The 20,206-nt window shown below is 37.4% G+C and overlaps 2 protein-coding genes, 1 long non-coding RNA gene and 1 pseudogene across 3 annotated transcripts; 3 read left to right on the top strand and 1 right to left on the bottom strand.

Annotated features, from left to right (window-relative positions):
• Nucleotides 1–1,626: 1,626 nt before the first annotated feature.
• Nucleotides 1,627–3,784, top strand: LOC131317509 (uncharacterized). Its single transcript, XM_058347057.1, has 4 exons — nucleotides 1,627–2,372; nucleotides 2,513–2,546; nucleotides 2,728–2,988; nucleotides 3,071–3,784. The coding sequence occupies exons 1-4, from the start codon at nucleotides 1,627–1,629 to the stop codon at nucleotides 3,782–3,784; spliced, it is 1,755 nt and encodes a 584-aa protein (XP_058203040.1).
• Nucleotides 3,785–4,502: 718 nt separating this feature from the next.
• LOC131317508 (rosmarinate synthase-like) lies at nucleotides 4,503–18,149 on the top strand (annotated as a pseudogene).
• LOC131315604 (uncharacterized) lies at nucleotides 5,983–6,599 on the bottom strand. The gene is made up of 2 exons (XR_009196828.1): nucleotides 6,366–6,599; nucleotides 5,983–6,170 (listed from the first exon to the last, which is right to left on the bottom strand). It is a non-coding gene; the product is annotated as an uncharacterized LOC131315604 (long non-coding RNA).
• Nucleotides 18,150–18,339: 190 nt separating the features above from the next.
• Nucleotides 18,340–20,206, top strand: LOC131317507 (uncharacterized). Its single transcript, XM_058347056.1, has 3 exons — nucleotides 18,340–18,380; nucleotides 18,831–18,885; nucleotides 18,986–20,206. The coding sequence occupies exons 1-3, from the start codon at nucleotides 18,340–18,342 to the stop codon at nucleotides 20,204–20,206; spliced, it is 1,317 nt and encodes a 438-aa protein (XP_058203039.1).

Genomic DNA, 20,206 nt, shown 5'->3' with positions numbered 1-20,206 from the left:
GTTCTTTCACCTGTAAATTAAGGTTACTGTAAAAACAAACAGTAAAGTTAATTTTTAAATCAGCCTATTTTTTTGGACCCAAGAGTCTGGTCCTGTTCTTCTGGTGTTACTTGCATGTCAGCATCTTCAACCGCTGTTGAGGCTGATGAGGCATCAATCTTGAAAAATTCTTTGCGTGCTTTCTTCAGGGGCTGCTCAGGCGCTGTCGAGTAGATGGACCTAACAGTAAATTTGCACTGCCCAATATCTCCAAAATCATACTTGTAGGCTTTCGGATTGATGCCACAATTTTTTGGAGTAGAAAGCTTTTCCATTATAGTTAATTTTGATGGTTTATAGGATCCTAAAATCTGAATGAAAAAATGAAAGATAAAATTTGAATGAAAAAATAAAAGATTAGATCGAACACCTACACATATCAGATTGAGCTCATATTTAACAAGCCTGCTTGGCTTTTTTTTTTTAAAAAAAAACTTATTGAATAGATCGGATCATTCATGTAGGACTCAAAGTAGACCCTGCATACCCGTCAGTTCACCATCAGTAGGGAACCTATCGGTACCAATAACAGGACTCTTTTATCAAACCCAAACCAAACTCAAAATCGAAGCCGACATGTTTCATACGGAGGCAATGAGGGTCCGTGGAAGCCCCGGCCCTGAAAAATTAATTTTTATTGGTCTTTTCAAATGGAAATGAAATTTTTTTTTTATTGGTCTTTAGATGTTTTACTTTTCTCCTTATAAGTTTCGGTTCATATCCACAGACCGGAGGTAAAGCGAGACAATCCAATTTCCATGGATGTTTTTTCAGGGTCCGATTTTTCCAATTGGACCGTTCAATCATGGAGCCTCATGCCTAAAAGGTGGGGGCACTATTAAAAAAATGAAAGTTTGGATCGAGCACCTACACATATTAGATTGGATTGATTTTTTCAATAGCCCACTCGGTTTTAAAAACAAATAAAATTTGAATGGTTTGGATCATCCGTGCGAGGCCCGGAATAGGCCCCGCATACCCGTCAGTACCCCATCAGTGGGGAACCCGCCGGTCTCCTTAGCATTTCTATTGCTTGAAACGGGCTTGACGCCGGGGCTTGAAATTCGTTCATTCTTGTTAGATTTACGGACTGAGTTTAAAGTAGTGCGGGAAAAAAAAAATTCAAGTTGAATGACATTCGTAGTTGCATAATCGGGACACATTTGATCACTCCAAAAATTGTACATTTTCTCACATGCAGAAAGTAAACGTCAATAGCTAATTTTTAAAACTTTTTGCACCAAACAAAACAGTTTAATAATTAAGATCATTTAATGATAGATAGCGGTTCTTTAAGCCTATTAGCTAACACTTTGGATAGGATCTTGTAAATGCTTCCCACCATACTTATAGGCCTAAAATCCTTAAAGGTAGTGGGACAATCAATCTTAGGAATCAAAGCTACAAAAGTAGAGTTAATACCTTTCGTGAGCTTTCCATTCCGATGGAATTCTAAGAAGAATTGAGTTATGAGGTCCTTCATGAATTCCCACCCTTTCTTGATAAACGAGAAGTTGAAACCATCCGGACCTGGAGCCTTTAGACTGTTACACCCTTTTAGAGCCGCCACAATTTCCCCTTCCTCAAATGGTCTTTCCAATTGTAATGATACATCACCGGGCAAATGTCTCTAAAACTGTCCCCCTAGCGTTGGTCTCACCTTCCTTGCTTGTTGGGGGTAAACAAATATTGGATGGGGTCCTGATCGCCAATGAAGCTATTCATAGTTGGAAACACTCTGTTCAAGGAGGTCTCATTCTTAAATTGGATTTTGAAAAAGCGTATGACTGTGTAAATTGGGGTTTTCTACTTTATATGCTTAAGAAGGCAGGTTTTGGGGATAAGTGGTGTGGGTGGATCAGAGAGTGTTGCTCCACAGTTTCTATGTCTGTTTTGATTAATGGGTCAGCTACACAGGAGTTCCAAACTCAGAAAGGATTGAGGCAGGGGGACCCCTTATCTCCTTTTTTGTTTAACGTAGTAGCTGAAGGACTCAATATTTTGTTGGAAAGAGCTCGAGAGAAAAACATAATTAAAGGCGTCAAGCTAGGGAGTAATGGAGTGACTATTTCTCACCTTCAGTTTGCCGATGACACAATCCTTTTTTGCAACAATGATTTGGAGGAGATGGGGAACATTAAGAGAATTCTCAGGTGCTTTCAGTTAATGTCCGGTTTGAAGATCAAGTATTCTAAAAGCTTCGTTTGTGGTGTAAAGATTCAGCGGGAGGATGTTCAAGCACTTGCACAAGTGATGGGGTGTAGGGTGGAATCTTTGCCAATTAAATACCTTGGGCTTCCGTTGGGTGCTAATCCTAAGAGAATCAAAACGTGGTAGCCTGTTCTAGAACGAACTCAAAAGCGGCTAAGTATTTGGAGAACGAGAACCATCTCTACCGGGGGCAGGCTTACGCTTATCAACCACAACTCTAGCACTCTGCCTATTTATTTCATGTCCCTCTTCAAAATGCCAGTGGCAGTTGCAAAAATGCTGGAGAAGTTACAAAGGCAATTTTTTTGGGGAGATACACCGAATAAAAAGAAAATGCACGTGGTCCATTGGGAGAGGATTAATCTGAAGAAGGAAAATGGGGGATTAGGGATTAAGAGATTGCTTCAATAGAACTTGGCTCTACTTGCTAAGTGGTGGTGGCGATTTAGTAACGATAAAAATTCCTTGTGGGTAAAGGTTGTTCGTGGGAAATATAATCTGGATCGGAGGAGTTGGCTCCCATATACTCCACTCTCTGGATCAGTTTCTAATATATGGAAGGACATATGCTCAGTTGGGGAAAATGACTCGGTTCTTGGGTTTTCTATTCGGGAGGGGTTCAAGGTGCAAGTAAACTCTGGCTGCGATACACTATTCTGGGAGCATATATGGTTGGGCAATACTGCGATTAAGGATGAATTCCCAAGACTATATGGACGTTCTACCCAACAGAATGAGGTACTAAGTAATATTTGTGGAGGAGGGAGTCATGGTGACTGGAATCTGTTGTTAATTTAGGGGATCTTTGCGTGTACGGGAGCATCACCAATTTGAGGAGTTGAAGCAAAGATTGAATGGGGTGACCTTAGATCCTTCAAAATCTGACTTGATGCAGTGGAACTGGACGGCAAACAAAATTTTCTCTGTTAAGTCGGTCTATCAGAAGTGGGAAATGCAGTCGCAATCACGCCATACTACTCTGGGATCGGTGTGGAGAAATTTGAGCCCTCCTAAAGTGGAAATCTTCTCATGGATGGCCATTCAGAATAGAATTGCAACATTGTCGATTCTTCTTGATAGGAATCTAATCCCCGAGGTTCACTTGGCTGCATGCCCCTTGTGTGCCCTTCATGTGGAAACTCCTCAACACTTGCTATTACATTGTCGATTTTCGTGGGTGGTATGGTCTGAAATTCTGAATTGGTGGCACATCCAGTGGGTTTGTCCAGCCTCATTGGAAGAGTTAGCAAGTTGGTGGTTTGGGAATAGATTCCGAAACTTGGAGAAAAATATTTGGGAAGTGTGTTTTTTTGCAACGTTATGGTCAATTTGGTTAACGAGGAATGGGTATATCTTTAACGGGATAACAACTGAGGCTCTGGAGGTGGCGGACCTAATTAAAACTAAGGTAGCCATGTGGATGAAGGCCAAATTTGACATCAAGCTCTACACGGTAGAGGACTTCAAAGGATATTTGGATGGGATCCGAAAAGTGAAAATGTATGGTGAGGTAGACAAAGAGGGTAGTCAGTGAGGTGTTCCTATCCAATCTTGGTTGGATATAGCTCTGTAGTTTCATGTAATAGTTACTGTTTTTGATCGATGTACCCCGTCGAATTTAATAAAAAGTTCCGTTTGCCGAGCAAAAAAAAAATTAAGATCATTTAACCAGTGCAAAAACATTTCATAAAATATCCGCCCAAATTGTCGTTTATTGGTCAAAAAATACTTGTCATTACATGATTTGTTGATAGCATGCACCACGCGGATGACACCACACCACACCACACCAAACCCCACGCCAATGTGCTATCCAAACTTTGGGCCAAATAGCACGTGTGGTGATTTTTTTTTTCCCTTCCTAAAAGATAGTACTGTCATAAGAGTTAGATTAGCACTTTAGAGAAATTAACTTCTGACATCTTAACTTCTAGCACGTAAGTGCGCACTAAGTATCATTAGACCAGATTAAAGGTCTTTTGGCCTCGTATAGTGCTTATAAAAGAACCGTCTCATATTTTCTTTTGAAAAGAAGAACCTTGTGCCATAGGAATCATGAAAACTTCATTTCCCACACTAAACAAGAGTTCGGTTTTTCTGTTAGACATGAGAACTTGACCACCTTAATTAATTCAAGCCAATATTCAAAAATAGATGTCATAAATAACTACAAATAATATACATATATACATTAAACTTGGAACAACACTTAAACAGCTAGAGCAAAAAGGGTCTAGACCACAATCCAATCAATGTCGGATCAAATCACAATACTATGCAAACAGACCGTGGTCAGCACCAAGCCAGTCCAACCCGGAAAATACCACCATCTATCTGCTCTGGTCATGGAACCCAACCGGGCGATCCGAATGGTGTACTACTATCCGACCCCTCCAGATCGGGCAGTCGGGGCAGTTACCAAGAAGCTAAGAGAGTCTATATCGGAATTGCTTAATAGCTTTCCTATGGTGACAGGCCGGTTACTGAAGAACGATGAAGGGCAGTGGATGATCAAGTGCAATGACGCAGGAGTGATACTGATGGAGGCATAGGCGAAAGGGAGCGTGGAGGGGTGGTTAAGGCGCGTGGACGGGGAGAAAGAGCTTGAGCTTGTTCATTGGGAGGATATGTACTACAAGCCCTATTTTTGGTCTACGTTTTATGTTCAGGCAAGTTTATGTTCCAAATAAGGGTTTGTTTGAAGCATTTTCCCCCTTATTTTACATTTTTTCAGAGGTGAATGTAATCTAGTTACCCATACAAATGAAAAAATTTAATTCATTTTGCGTGCAGCCTGCAAGCTATATAGTTCTGTTTTGTTGACTTACTATTGAATTTTTCATGAACGTGTAAATCCTGTTGTGATTGAGTTGACTGTTTTGCCATCGATACGTGAGAGTATTTCACAGCGAAAAGTGTACTGATTTTAAAGTACAATAATTTTACAGTGGAAGTGTGAGAATTTTCCGGATCCATTTTTTCATGAACATGTAGAGAGTTGAGTCTCTGCTCGATCCGGTTTGCCTCTAGTTCCTTTCTTCCACCTTCAACCCTTTCGGTAGGTGCAAATCTTGCGAGTTCAGAGTTGACAGAGCGTCTGCCAAATAAAAGATAAGAAAAGCCAGTGGATTTATTTACGGTTTTTCAGCTTTTCCTTTGTAGAGTTTGCTTCTCCCAATTTCTTTTTCCTCGGCTGGGTTTCTCCTAGTCCAGTTACCTCTACCCGGACTCTGATTTATTACTGGTTCTTTTTCTTTGTTTTTTTGTCTAGATTATCTGGTTTATATATATGAAAGACAAAATTCATGCTAGTGGGAGCTTAATTAATTAATTTATTATTCCATTGTAGCTCACTGAATTTGAAGAAGGCCACTACTATAATAATCGTAAAAGATGATAGTTTAAAAGTGTCATTAAACATGAAAGATGACAGTTTTAAAACTGTCATCTATGGAGCTGTCATTAAAAGTCTAAAGCTTAAAATGACAGTTTGGAACTGTCATCAATATTTATAAAGATGACGCTTTTTAAATGTAATTGAAAGTAGAAGATAACAGTTGTGAAACATCATTAAAGTGCTTTAAAACTGTCATCTTTTCAAAAGATGACTTTTTTAAAGCATAATAAAAAAAAGTCAAAGATGACAGTTTTAAACTGTCATCTTTTCTATCTTTTATCCTAAAAAAAAAATCACAATTCTAGTTCCAGCTCAGAATCATTAAAAATAATAAAAAAATAAAAACATCCATTACTGAATAAAGAAGTATACATTGATAAATTAAAATTAAAATATGCTCTAGTACATAAGGTGTGATCTTTCAATCCGAAAAGTACAAAATAAAAATAAATGACCCCATATAACTATTCGCTTATTCCAACTTTCTCCAACCCAAAAGTTTGCATTACTCGGCATATATATCCTTCATTAAACACAATTGGAAAAAAGAAAAAATTATATTTTCTCTCGCAAATTCCACATATTCCATACATATAAAAAAGCAAATTAGATAGGAAAATAGGAACACTAAGTTTCTCTATAACAATTATGTGCTTCCACAAATTAGATGGGGAGTTAAATTGGACAGTGAAATCGTATGATAAGGAACGAGGCCTACCTGCTAAACGGATTAAAATGCTTGGCAAGACTATGAAATGATGTTCAATACTTCTAAGCTTTCGAGGAGCTCCAGTAATCATGTTCTGCAAATCAACAAGTAGGGGGAAATTAGTGCATATCTATGTAGTCCGTACAAACAAATGAAATATAAACAACCAACTGGAACTTCGGGGATTAGTATTCAAAGGAAAAAATCGTAATTCGTTTGTGGTGAACGCATATTTACTAGGTCTTACCTTAACATAATATTCATGACCTGGGCAATTTACATGTGCGCTTAGCAGTCACTCTACATGGGCCTTCAACATAACATTGTAGTCAGCACTGAAGGTGCTTCAAAACTATCACATGGTTTCGAGAAGCAATGAAGGCTACGCTCAATCATATGACCTAGCATAACAATGTGAAAACCAGCAAAAGACATACATATCCTACCGTTGCAATTGTGATTCCTCTCTTTTTCTCTTCAGGGGCCTTGTAAATTTCATCAAAGGCAACAACCTTAGCCTTATGGTAATAAACCCAAATTTCCTAATGAGTTCACCAAATAGAAAGATTTGCCCGTGAACCTTGTTTACTTCCTAAAAAGTGGATGAATATCATTCATCTGAGCTTATTATCAAACACCTATAATGCGAATGGATACTCACCTATATGATTGTACAGAGCATAGATTGACACGAGCATATTATCAAACGCCTGTAATGCAAATGAATTCATACCTAGATGATTCATCTTGACAATCCAGACAAGACCTAGCAACTGATCAATCAACATTGAAACAAATTTTGCACCATGTAAATAGCACCCATAAATTCAATAACGAAAAAATTAGACAAAAAATTGTGAGGAACTGTCTAAACAAAGCCGTGGGTACCTGTATGATTTCAAGCCAATCGGTGACCAAAGCAACGACGGGGCGAGTGGGGACCAAGATCAATCAACTGCGAATATCATAGTGACGTGCTTCCACCGCCACTTAACGATGTCAAGTGACTTGATTTGAGACTCCAAAGCAATGGCTAGGGTTGGTTGAGAGAGAGAGAGAGAGAGAGAGAGAGAGAGAGAGATCGTGGAAGTTGAGAGGTTTCCATCGGGGTTTATTTTGGGCGGGATTAAGATTAGAGGTACTGCGCGTGCCCCGCATATGGTGCCGTTTACTCTAAAACAAAAAAAAATGAGAAGAATATTTACAAGCACTAACACAATCACAAAATGAGAAGAATATTTAGATCTGATAATGATCGAATAAAAAATTCAGAATTAATTGAATATGCCGATGTGCAAGAACAATTGAATCACTGGACAATTCCTCCAGTGCGCCCTTCTAATATATATGGGTATGGTTTGTTTGAATTCAAAAGCAGCATGGCAATAAAAACCATGGAAAGAACTGAGAGCCTAGAGCTCCAGGATAAAATAATAAATCTTATGGATCGTAGTGATCTTGTTGCACATATGCACAGATATAAATATGTTCATATTGGTTTAGTACAAATTGCACTTAAACCGTTAACTTTACTTGGTATGGATACTTGCCTACAAGTAACACTTAGAGATGGCAGGTGTAATAATTGGAGAGCCTCAATTATGGGGGCTGTTGAGACCAGTTTGTGTCATGGTCATGTTTATTTTAATGCTTATCCTAATTTAGCTCTATCACTGACGGATAGAAATTTGAGTGAAGTTTTGAATTGCAAGATCCAAACTAGGGGCTATGATTTTTTGTCTGGATCTGAAGTTATAGCTGTTGTTTATAGAATTTGCTATAAAGTTTTGAATACAGTTAATCCCAGAGTTCGTCAATTAAGACCTTTGGATCAGACTGTTTTGGTTGAAACAAATATGTTGACCTCTAATATAGTAACCAATAGGTTGATCATCTGGGAAGAAATTACATTCCCAGATAATTGGGTGATTAATAATGCGGTCCCACCTAGACCCATTGTTAATCAAATTGAACAAATAGTTCAAGACAGTGATGGCAAGGTATCTTTGAATTTCAGAAATTCCCAACCTGACCGACTTCTAAGGAGCCGAAGTTCTAATTTTTCTGCAAATAGACAACCATATAGGGTTAGTATTCCTACCAATAGCAGACACTCTATTTCGGAAATTCCCGAATCACAACATCCTGTTGAAGATATTAATTTGGCAGGAATTAGTATATCCCAAAATCAAATTCCTCATGGAGTTTACAATAATCCAGTAGAATCGCCTACTGCTAGTGAAATGAATTTTACAATTAATAATGATAATAGATCCTGAAATTAGGAAGGAAATTAATAGAGAATTTCAACAGCCTAAATATAAGGAATTTAGAGAATGGTATTTCTCTAAGTGTAGCAAGAACCAGTTGCAAAAATTCAAAGAAGAATTTTATGATAGCATAAGCTATACCAAAACTATTATTCCTTTTATCCACTGGTTTTATGGAAAATATTTTACAGAATTGGATAAACAAATTAATGTTATCCAAGATTATAAGAGGAATTGGAGATCAATGACAGGAATACCGATCTCTTCTATACATCCTCCAACTATCCCTTTATCAGTGGAAGGAAGTTCAGATTCTGAACTTTCTTTAGAGACTGTAGCGTTTGTGAAACCTGCAAACACTGATGTTAATGGTAGGATTCACAAACAGAATAATTATACCAACCTAATTCTTAATACTATTGGTGACCAATTGGTTCAAATTGAGGAACAGGTTAGCTATATTGATGGTCAAGTTATGGAACTCAGACCAAAGAATAAGGAGAAAGATGAAGTCTCTCCTTCGAATATTAGGCCACCCGTGTCTATAACTGGATTCAATTTAAAGAATCCAAGTGAAACTACTGACTTAGTCAAAGAATTGCAGAAACGACTTCAAGGTCTTTCTTTGAACACCATATCTGAGGATATGGATTCCGATGACATGGACGACCAAGAGGTGCTTGAATTAGAAAATATTTTTGCCCAGTCACAGCCTGATGTTGTTAATAAAATACAATACCCCACTAAGTTTCCTTATTCAGGAGCTGATAGGTATTACTATCAAAGACCAACTCCTCAAGATATGCTTTATGAGGAATCTAGTTTCCAGAAACAGATGTCATATAGTGGCAGGAAAATCTATGAATGGAACATAGATGGTATGATTGAATATCAAATTTTTGCAGTTGTTCATCAAATGTTGATGTACAGTACTATTTGTGTAAATAATGATAATGATGATCAAACGGTGGCTCGATGGATCACTGTTGGATTCACTGGTATGATCAAAGGTTGGTGGGATAATGTCCTAACAGCAAACCAAAGATCAGAAATTTTAAATGCTGTAAAGACTAAGGAGAATGGTGAACAAGTGCAAGATGTAGTTTATACACATGTTCAATCAATAATTTTACATTTTGTTGGCCACTGGGATAACCAACGGGAAAGAAGTAGAGAATTACTTCAGAATTTAAAATGTCCAACGTTAACCCATTTTCGTTGGTATAAAGATGTGTTTCTTGCAAAAGTCATGCAAAGAACAGATGCTAATAGTGAGCATTGGAAATCTAAATTTGTTGATGGTTTACCTTATTTCTTTGCAGAGAAAATAAGGAAGAAAATGAGAGATTAAAACAATGGTCTAACCATCAATTATGATAATTACACTTATGGGCAAATAATTGCCATTATTATCCAGGAAGGATTAACTTTGTGTAATGACATTAAATTGCACAACCAATTGAAAAAACAAAATTTGACTGGTAAACAAGAGGTAGATCAATTTTGTGATCAATTTGGGTATGATATGACTCAATACCCAAAACCGATCAAAAACAAAAAAAAAAGTAGTAATAAAACTACTAAACAATATTCTAAAAGAAAAATCCATAAGAATAAAAAGACTTCTGAGCCATTTGATTCTAAGAAGTCCACTTTTGACAAAAACAAAAAGGGTAAATCCCAAAAGAAAACCACAGCAAAATGTTTTAAATGTGGTAAGATAGGGCACTATGCTAACAAGTGCAAGACCAAGAAGAAGCTTAATGAGCTCCAAATTGATGAAGGGTTAAAACAACAACTCTTTAAGTTATTGATAGATTCTAGTGATTCTGAGTCACAGGAAGACTCAGAAGGCCAGATAAATGAAGTATCTGATCATGACCAGGAAAACACTTCTTCTACTGAAGAAGAGGATTCTAATAATTGTAATTGTAATAGTATAGAATGCTCAACCTCTAATAATTATTGGAAGGCTATTGTTGAAATGAATGGCCTTAGTATCAATGTTCTCACCAATAAGCAACAAGGCTTGTTGGATATTATTGATCAGATTGAGGATCCTCAGTTAAAAATAAAATCATTGAGACTTGCATTTCTTCTAATATTGAAGAAGAGAGGGAACAACCTCTCATGCCCAATAAGACTTATAGTCTTAAAAATGTTCTAGATAGGATAGAACAGGTTGATAGAACCAAACCAGTTACTATTCCTGACCTTCAGGGCGAAATAAATATTTTGAAAACAGAAATCAAACTGTTAAAATCTTTTCAAGTCAAGGCCACTCAAGAGCTTTGTGAAATTAACAAAAAATTGACTCCTTTAAGTGAAGAAGTTAAGAGTCAAACTGAAGACTCTACTTATCTTCATAATATTAATAATATGATTTATCAGAAATGGCATGTTCGGGTAAATCTGGTAATACATAAGGAATACACTATTAACAATATCATTGCTCTTGTTGATAGTGGTGCCGACATGAATTGTATCCAAGAGGGTATAGTCCCAACTCAATATTTTGAGAAAACTTCTCAGAGTCTCACTAATGCAAGTGGGTCTAAGATGATCATTAAATATAAACTCAATAATGTTTACATTTGCAATAAAGGCATTTGCTTGGAAACATCATTTCTTTGTATAAGGAATCTCCAACATGAGTTAATTCTGGGAACTCCTTTCTTAACTATGCTGATGCCAATGCAGACTAGTACTGCTGGTATAACTGCTCATGTTGATGGGCATGAAATCTTCTTTGAATTTGTTTCTCCTCCTGTATACAGGGAAATAAATGATATCATGAGAAAAATTTCCAATAAGGATAGACAAATAAATTTCCTTCAAAAAGAAATAATATTAATGGGGATTGAGGAAACTTTACAAAAACCCATTTTGAAAGAGAAAATTTCTCAAATAGAAAAAGATTTTCAAAAAGAAATTTGTAGTGATATCCCTAATGCTTTCTGGGATAGGAAAAAATACATTGTTTCACTTCCTTATGAGAAAGGTTTTGATGAAAGAAAAATTCCTACTAAAGCAAGACCTTCTCAAATGAAACAAGAATATTTGATTATGTGTCAAAATGAAGTTGGCAATCTTTTGAAAAAGCAATTAATCAGGAAGAGTTATTCTCCTTGGAGTTGTACAGCTTTTTATGTTAATAAAAATGCTGAGAAGGAGAGAGGTGTTCCTAGATTAGTTATCAATTACAAACCCCTCAACGAGGTTCTAATGTGGATAAGATACCCTATTCCCAATAAAAAAGACTTGTTAGATAGACTGAATAAGGCAGTCATTTTCTCTAAATTTGATTTAAAATCTGGATATTGGCAGATTCAGATTAACGAATCTGATCGATACAAAACAGCGTTTACAATTCCATTTGGACATTTTGAATGGAGTGTTATGCCATTTGGTCTGAAGAATGCACCTTCAGAATTTCAAAATATTATGAATGATATTTTTTATCCTTATGCAGAATTTGCAATTTGTTATATTGATGATGTTTTAATATTTTCACAAAACATCGATCAACATATTAAACATCTTAGGATTTTTAAAGATGTTATTAAGAGAAATGGTTTGGTGGTTTCTGCCCCAAAAATGAAGCTATTTCAAACCAATGTCCGATTATTGGGACACAATATTTATCAAGGGAAAATTATTCCAATTGATAGGAGTATAGAGTTTGCTTCTAAATTCCCTGATGAATTAAGAAATAAGACTCAATTGCAACGATTTCTTAGGAGTCTTAATTATATAGGAGATTATTATAAGGAGTTAGCTCAGGACTCGGCTCCATTATATGAAAGACTTAAGAAGAATCCTCCTCCTTGGACAGCAATACATACTAAGGCTGTCCAAAAAATTAAATTGAAAGCCAAGCAACTTCCATGTCTTGCTATTACTAATCCAGAATGGAAGAAATTTGTGGAAACTGATGCCTCTAATATTGGTTATGGTGGCATCTTAAAACAGTATAACCCAAATTCTGGAAAAGAAGAGTTAGTAAGATTTACTTCTGGACTCTTCAAAAATGCACAAGCTAATTATAGCACAATAAAGAAAGAAATTCTTTCTATTATCAAATGTATAAATAAATTTCAGGATGACCTACTAAATCAACAATTTTTACTACGAGTTGATTGTAGTGCTGCCAAACAGGTTTTAAAGCAGGATATTAAAAACCTTGCATCAAAGCAAATTTTTGCTAGATGGCAGTCTGAATTATCTGCTTTTGATTTTAATATTGAATATATTAAGGGAGAAAATAATTCTCTACCTGATTTTCTCACCCGTGAATTTTTGCAGGGATGAATTATAATAACTTTGTTTTGCAAAGAAAAATATTTCAGCAATATTTGAAATTACAAAGAGCTGTTTTCAACACTCATGTTGAAATGACAATATTAAAATGGCCTCACAATCTCAGCCATGTTATAAGATGGATACATGCCAGAGAAGCACTGCTTCGGCATTATCACCAATATGGATCTGATGACGATGAAGACTAGGAAATAGAGTTACTCCAGTTATCAATACAAAGACTTCAAACGGAGCTAACAATTCTGTCTACTGCTTAATTTTGCAGATGAATAGACCTCCGGATAGAGGACGAGGTCGTGGTAATAGTGCTCGTGGGCATGGCAAATCGAGGGTCACGCAAGCAGAAGTGGAAGCCTACTTAAAGGCTCACAAACTCCAATATCCATCACTACAGGATGCTGCTTCTGCATCATCATCACTTTCAATGGCAGAGGTGGTTCAAACAGAAAAGGTTTTCAAATTGTTGGAAACCAAAGAAATAATATTAATCCTGGAATCGCAGGATGAACAATATTGCAATAATCCATGGGAAATTAAGTCCCGTTATTTGGATACAATGAGTTATCCGGTTCTCAATGGGAAATACAGATATCAATATGAGACAATGCTCTCCGAGACAGGTTCTGTGGAATTTAGCCACACATACGAAACTAAATTGGATCAAAAAAGCCCAATTAGTTACAGTAAGGCCATAATTAAGATGGTCATTCCAATCGGAAAATGGGGAATTCACCCACTTCAAACCAAAACCTTGTCAATAAAAGGTGAAAATGGTGTTCCAATACATTTCAATTATTGGGACTACATTGAAGCCTGGACAAAAGCTTTTTATTATCAAAACCAAAAAAGAAAACATTCTTGGTTTTTCAAAATATGTCCCAAATTTGTGGGGAAAAATGAGCTTCCAAATTGGTTTCTTTAATGGTGGTCTAAATTTGGACCAAAAGCTGATTTTTTGCCTCCCGAGGTTCAGAAGGAAATGGAGTTCTTCAACCAACATCATCCTCAACTACAGGGGATATCAGAAGGAAAATCATTCCTTCTCACTATGATTACTTTTGGTATTCCATGGATATGGAAGTGGGATATTGAAATTGGCAAAGATAATTCAGGCCTCCCAGTTCTTCACCGAATCTTTCAATACAGATGGTGGAAAGGCATTAATATAGAAAAAACATTTGCAGAAATAAAATCTGCAACAAATGAATTGAAGCTGCAGATCAAGCAAAAGGAAAAATTATCAATTAAGAATCCGTTTTTGGATATCTCTGCTCAAATTAGGGCAAAAAATCCGAATTTAACAGATGATGAAGTTGTTATGAAGACCATGGACTTCATGAAGGAACAATTCCTTCAAACTGTCCAAACTACAACAGCAGCTGATGATGAGTCCATGACATCAGCAAAAAGCAATAAAAATGACAATAATCCATTTACTTGCCTAGCAGGAGAATCCCAGGACCCCTATGAAGATGATGGGTCCACACCAGCACCGACTCTGGCAGATTATTGGGACAGTATGACCGAAATAATGACGGAACAGCTGTCTTGTAAAGGAAAAGAAAAGAAGCAATAATGTTTGCTTGAAGACAAAATTACTTTCGGTGTAAAGTAATTATCTCACCTAACTTTGGTGAAATAGTAAAGCTTAATTATGGAGTTTTTACATCCAGTGGATCGAAAGTCATGTCGATGGGGCCCCCTCTGTGTACCCGGTGAATTTCATTTCACTTGAATTCGGATGTAATTTTCTTTTCATTTGGTTTTTGGACCTTTATAAATAGGTCCTGCTTGTATTTAGTGAAGCAGGTTTTGGTTTGCCCTTCTCTCTCTCTAAAAAACCATCACTCTGATTTTCTCCTCTCCACTCTCTTGTACATTGGCTTCGGCCTTCATTATAAATAGGTTAGTTTCTTTCAAGTGAGTTTCTTTCAATAGATCCTTTGTATTGTTTTGTTTTCAACGTTCTTTTAATGTCACATTTAATAAGAAATTGACATTAAAAAGAAATAATAATTATGTCAGGTTTTTAGAAAGTGACATCATAAATATATTAGATCACACTTTAGGAGAAATTGACATTAAAAAGAAATAATAGTTATGTCAGTTTTTTAGAAAGTGACATCATAGATATATTATATCACATTTTAGGAAAAATTGACATTAAAAAGAAATAATATTTATGTCAGTTTTTTAGAAAATGACATCATAAATATATTACATCACAGTTTTTTGGATGACTGACATTATTTACTCATTGTATTATTTTTAATTATAGTTTTTCAAAAAGAGACATCTTTTCACTTTTCCAAGCGTCATTTTTTACGATTATTGTAGTAGTGGCGGTCTAGCAATCGGCCTGAGCTGCACCCACCTCCTAGTTGATCCCCCTTCTGCTGCCATGTTCATCAAGGCATGGGCTGACATAACCCTTGGCGGCAAAATGCCCACTCCTCTTCCCTTCCAACCACTACCACTACCAAAACCTGGCAACAAAAACACCAACCACCAAACTTACACTACCTTAATTGACCGTTACAAAACATCAATACGAAATCCAACTCCTGACATAGCTAAGCAACATGCAACTGTTGCATTCAGGTTTACATACGAAATGTTGCAATCCTGTATAGCCATGGCTAAAACTGTAGGTGCACCCGATGATTCATCCCGGACGCCCACTGAAGCCCTAGCTGGGCTATTTGGGGTTTGCGTGAGCAAAATAAAAGGAGAAGGAAATGGTACTACTACAAACATGTCTACAAGTTTGGATATTGTAGACACCCCAATCTGGACTTTTCAGATCAGTTTACTTACGGTATTTGATTCCCTAATGATAAAATGGATCAAGAACACCTCAAAAATGATAGCATATTTGTGCTTTGAGTGTTTGACACACTTTTGAGCCTAACCTAACCTAAGCCAATTTAAAAGCCAGAAAACCTGCCTGCATGCGTTTGTCCAAAACCATCGCACGTTGGTCCAAGTGCCACATGTTGGTCAACAGTCAAAGTTTGTCTGTTGATGCATGGTTGCTTGAACCCGCGCACACAGGTCCACCACCCGCACGTGCTGGTCAAATCTCGTCCCATCACCTTTATTCAGTCATGATCAAAAGGTCTTTTGGGGCTGGTGGAAGACTTTGTTTGGTCCAAAGAGCAGTCTTCGCCAGGGGACTGCCCTTACACCCTTTATTAATATTTCACCTTTTCCCTCTCATTGGACCCTTTCATCTAATGAGGGGGAAGGCTTTGGGCCAAAGCCATTAGTCATTACTTGGCTGGTGTAGTCCTCTTTCACCCCCATTGCCCTATATATTCCCCTCTCTCACACATAAGCAAGGGGTTCCAAGGTGACAAAAGTTCCCTAGCACAAGCTTCAAAGCATAAGCCTCTTGTTCATCTCTCTCTTGCAAAAAAAGGACCTTAACAAGCAATACACTTGTTTTCCACACATCAAGCACCTCCATCCAACCCTTCAAGTTCAAAGCTTAATTGCATCTTTTCAAACCCTAGAACCAAAGGTATAACACCTTTGATCTGTATTCTGTTCTGATCCCTAAGGTGGGCTGATAGGGTCAAGGCTAGTAATCAATACTAAGTCCTGGCCCTAAAGTTAGCAGGGTTTCAAAAATCGTGTGGACAAGAGACTTACGTGCGTCGGTCAATAGCTCGCGTGCAAATCTGCGTGCATGGGGACATGGGTCTTGTTCTTTTATGCTGTTTTCTTTGCATATATATCACTGTGAGCATGCTAAAAGCTAGTCTACTGTTTTTCCTTGTTAAAACTGCTAGTTTTTAGTTAATATTCTTACTTGCTACAATGGAATGCCCCTGGGGCCATCCTGGATATGTTCCAGAACCCATAAATATGTGAAATGAAGCAGTGGTTTGTTGACTCAAACATGTGCACAGCAGTGGTCTACCCACGCTCGCAGTTCCAGTCTCGACCAGTAAGCTGGCCTTTGTATGGGTAACTAAGCCTTGGCCTCTGTTTTTATCCCCACACTATTTATGACGTGTTTTATTCATTTGGTGGCTTTGTAGCCCACGCAAAACTGCCTATAACTGTACATTAACTGCCATACGAACTGCGTGGTTTATCCTAGATGTGCACTGGTCATTTCCAGAGCCCATAGGGTTGAAAAGAAGAACTGTGGGTTTAAGCTTACTAGCGCGGGCAAGTTTTGGTGTGGCGCACGCAGGTTTGGTCTGCATGCAGTGACTTGATCAGTGCATGTTGATTTTTTCTGCGCACGACACTCTAAAATGGTACTCTAAAATGAGAGCCTTCCAGTCTGTTTAAACTCCCACAAGAGTCTATTTTTATCCTATACTAGTTGTTTCAATAAGCGAGCATGTCATCCATCACATCTTGCAAACCTGTTACAGTTTTAATTCTCTTAAATTGTTTCTCCGCCGTAACTGGCTAAAAATTGATTAATGAGAGAGAATCACAAACGTTTTACAAATGCCCGCATAGAGACCGATCTCCGGATTGGGTGAGAGGAGGTGTCTTAAAACCCTTCTTCTCTCGTAACCTGGCTCCCGAACCTACGATATCAAAGGTGACAACGGATTAGTCTATAAAGCCTTTTTCAAATCAAAAAATGTAGCAAACGTTTTAAGTTCGGTTCCTTGGGTGTCGGACCTTGAAACCCAAGTGGCTACTTTGAATTTAGCGTTTTGCTGTGCTCTAAAAAGGGGCGCACTCGATGCTATTTTCGAAGCGTGTGCCCACAGATAAGAGGGAAACCCTAGGTTTGGACATGGGTTTCTTTGGAAATTGCATGGTACACCATAAAGTTCACACATGGGAATGTTTGGGAGATCAAAATGGATTGTCAGAAGCAGTTTTTGCTATAGGGGAAGCAGTGAAGAAGATGGAAAATAAAAGGATACTCAATTTGATTGAGCGGTTGGAAGGTGATAATTTTGAATCCTATTCAATATCCACAATTAGCGATCGAGACCAAATTTGTGCTAAATTAGATAACGTGGAGTCAAATTCAACCATATTTGAAGAATTTTGTGATCGGATTCAAGTTTCTTGTTACATTGAGCCTGTGTTGGGAGAAGGGCAAGTACTAATCCCTCCATCGCTACCGGGGGAGGCTGGATTTAGCAGAGCGGCTATGGTTACGCTACTAAAGGATGAGGTTGTCAAGTTGTGTGAAGATATATACTCTTCTCCTCCAATTTAACCCGACTATTTTGAGGAGAATATGCAGATTACGAAATATCGTTTAAGTTCAGACAACTATACACGGTGACGGATTGTAACGTGGGTAACAAAATGTACCATTTGACTCCCTTCAAGATAGTTATAATATATATGCATAAATAAATAAATAAGAACACCTAGTAGATATATTTGTGTGTCCAGATATATACATGTATAAAGATGTTATTGTAACAGCCATGCCATTTACTATGTAAGAGATAGAATTGTGAGTAGTACGAGTGAAAAATCTCAAGAAAATTATTGGGACTCGTGAAATGAACAAATAATTTTTGTGGTTATGTTTACAGTTAATTAGTGTTTCATTTTATTTGTTTCGAATAAAAAGAGTTCTAAAAATGGATGTCAAGGAAATATGACATAAGTACTCAAGAGCAAGTACGGAGTATGCTCCCAAACTTGTGTCGAATAATTTCTTTACTATGGAGCAATTATTAAATATCCCGCTTATGTGACAGTGTTTTTGAAATGTGAAATTCGGGGTGGAACTTACAATTCACGTGAGACAAGTCAAACCATTGCTCACAAATCTGTATATTAATTAGATTGCGGGACATATTATGTGAGAGCTAGGATCATTAGTTATTACTATTTGAATACTCGGTTGAATTAACTCTTACTACATGTTACATGAACGTTCCAGAATACAAATAAATGAATTTTTTGTTATCTCTTCATCTTTCTTGATGTCGTATAAGGTAAACCAATTAATTTTTAGCGAAACGGAAATGGAGAGAGAGAGGAGAGAGAAATCGTCAGGGTAACTCAACTCTGTTCGTGGATAATCTATACGAGGAGATCAGGAAGACGAGGCTCTACAATCTGTTTTGTAGATTTGGGAAGATCAGAGACATATACATCCCAAATAAGAGGAGCAAGATATCGGGTAAAAGATTTTGCTTTGTCAAATTTGAATCAAGAGAAGAGGCGATGCATGTTGTATCTATGATAGATGGAACTTGGGTGTGGGATCAAAAATTGGTGGTTGAAGTGGCAAGATTCATGAAAAAGATAGCGAGAGATCAAGATAGGAACTCAGATCGAAGCCAAGGAACTCAACAGATGCAGTTAAACCAGAGGAATACTGAAAGAGGTATTGTTCCTTTTCAGTTAAACCCTAGAAATCAAAGGATTAACCAGCAAGCAGAGGGATTCAAAGGTCATAACAACCCCAGGAACAATACAAATCAGAGCTTCAACACAGCCATACATGGCCGTAGCCATAATGACCACTCAAAAAAGGAAAGGGGGAAAGAGATTTGGAGATGGAAAGACCAAGCAGAAGCGAGTAAACAGGGAGAAGGGAATCCGATTCAAGATAATCACGGAGTGGTTAATAGCATCCATTTACAACCGGTTGGAAATGGATGGCTGGAAAGGAGTGCGGTGGGTAAAATGAGAAGGCTTATCTCAGCTCAAGATTTGGAAGAAGCTTTCAAAAAGGAAGGTGTTGAGGTCCAAATAAAGCCAATGGGTGGAAGATTTCTAATCTTAACGTTTGCAAATGGAGTAGTTAGGGATAAAGTGATCAAATTAGAATGGCCCTTATTATGGTTAGAAGAACTCAAGCCATGGAATGGAGAAAGTGCTCAAGAGGAAAGATTTGCATGGGTCTCCTGTTTCGGTATGCCTCTCAATGTATGGAATGTACCGTCCTTTAGAAGAATAGCGAGTATTTGGGGTCATTTTATCGAAGTTGATGATAATACGTTACGAGAAGTTTCCTTTGAGAAAGGTAGATTTCTTATTGCTACTGAGAAATCTTGCAAGATAGAAGGGAAAGTTCAGTTAATAGTGGAAGGGAAGAGGTTTATGGTCAGTGTTGAGGAGGAAGAATCTTTCAGGATTGTGTCATCCAGCAAACAAGTCTCAAGCCCTGGTTCAGAGGTTTCAAAGCCAACTGAGGAAGATGATGACGTGGATAGTACAAGTGATGACAAGGTAGCCAATGGGACCAAGAACAACGTATCAGAAAAGGACAACAGCGCAATAGAGAGGAATAAAGGAATAAAGGAGTAA

This window comes from Rhododendron vialii, chromosome 2a, assembly GCF_030253575.1.
Source record: "Rhododendron vialii isolate Sample 1 chromosome 2a, ASM3025357v1".
Classification (NCBI taxonomy): domain Eukaryota; kingdom Viridiplantae; phylum Streptophyta; class Magnoliopsida; order Ericales; family Ericaceae; genus Rhododendron; species Rhododendron vialii.
The sequence above is the reverse complement of the archived record's forward strand: the minus strand, read 5'-3'. Positions and strand labels throughout refer to the sequence as shown.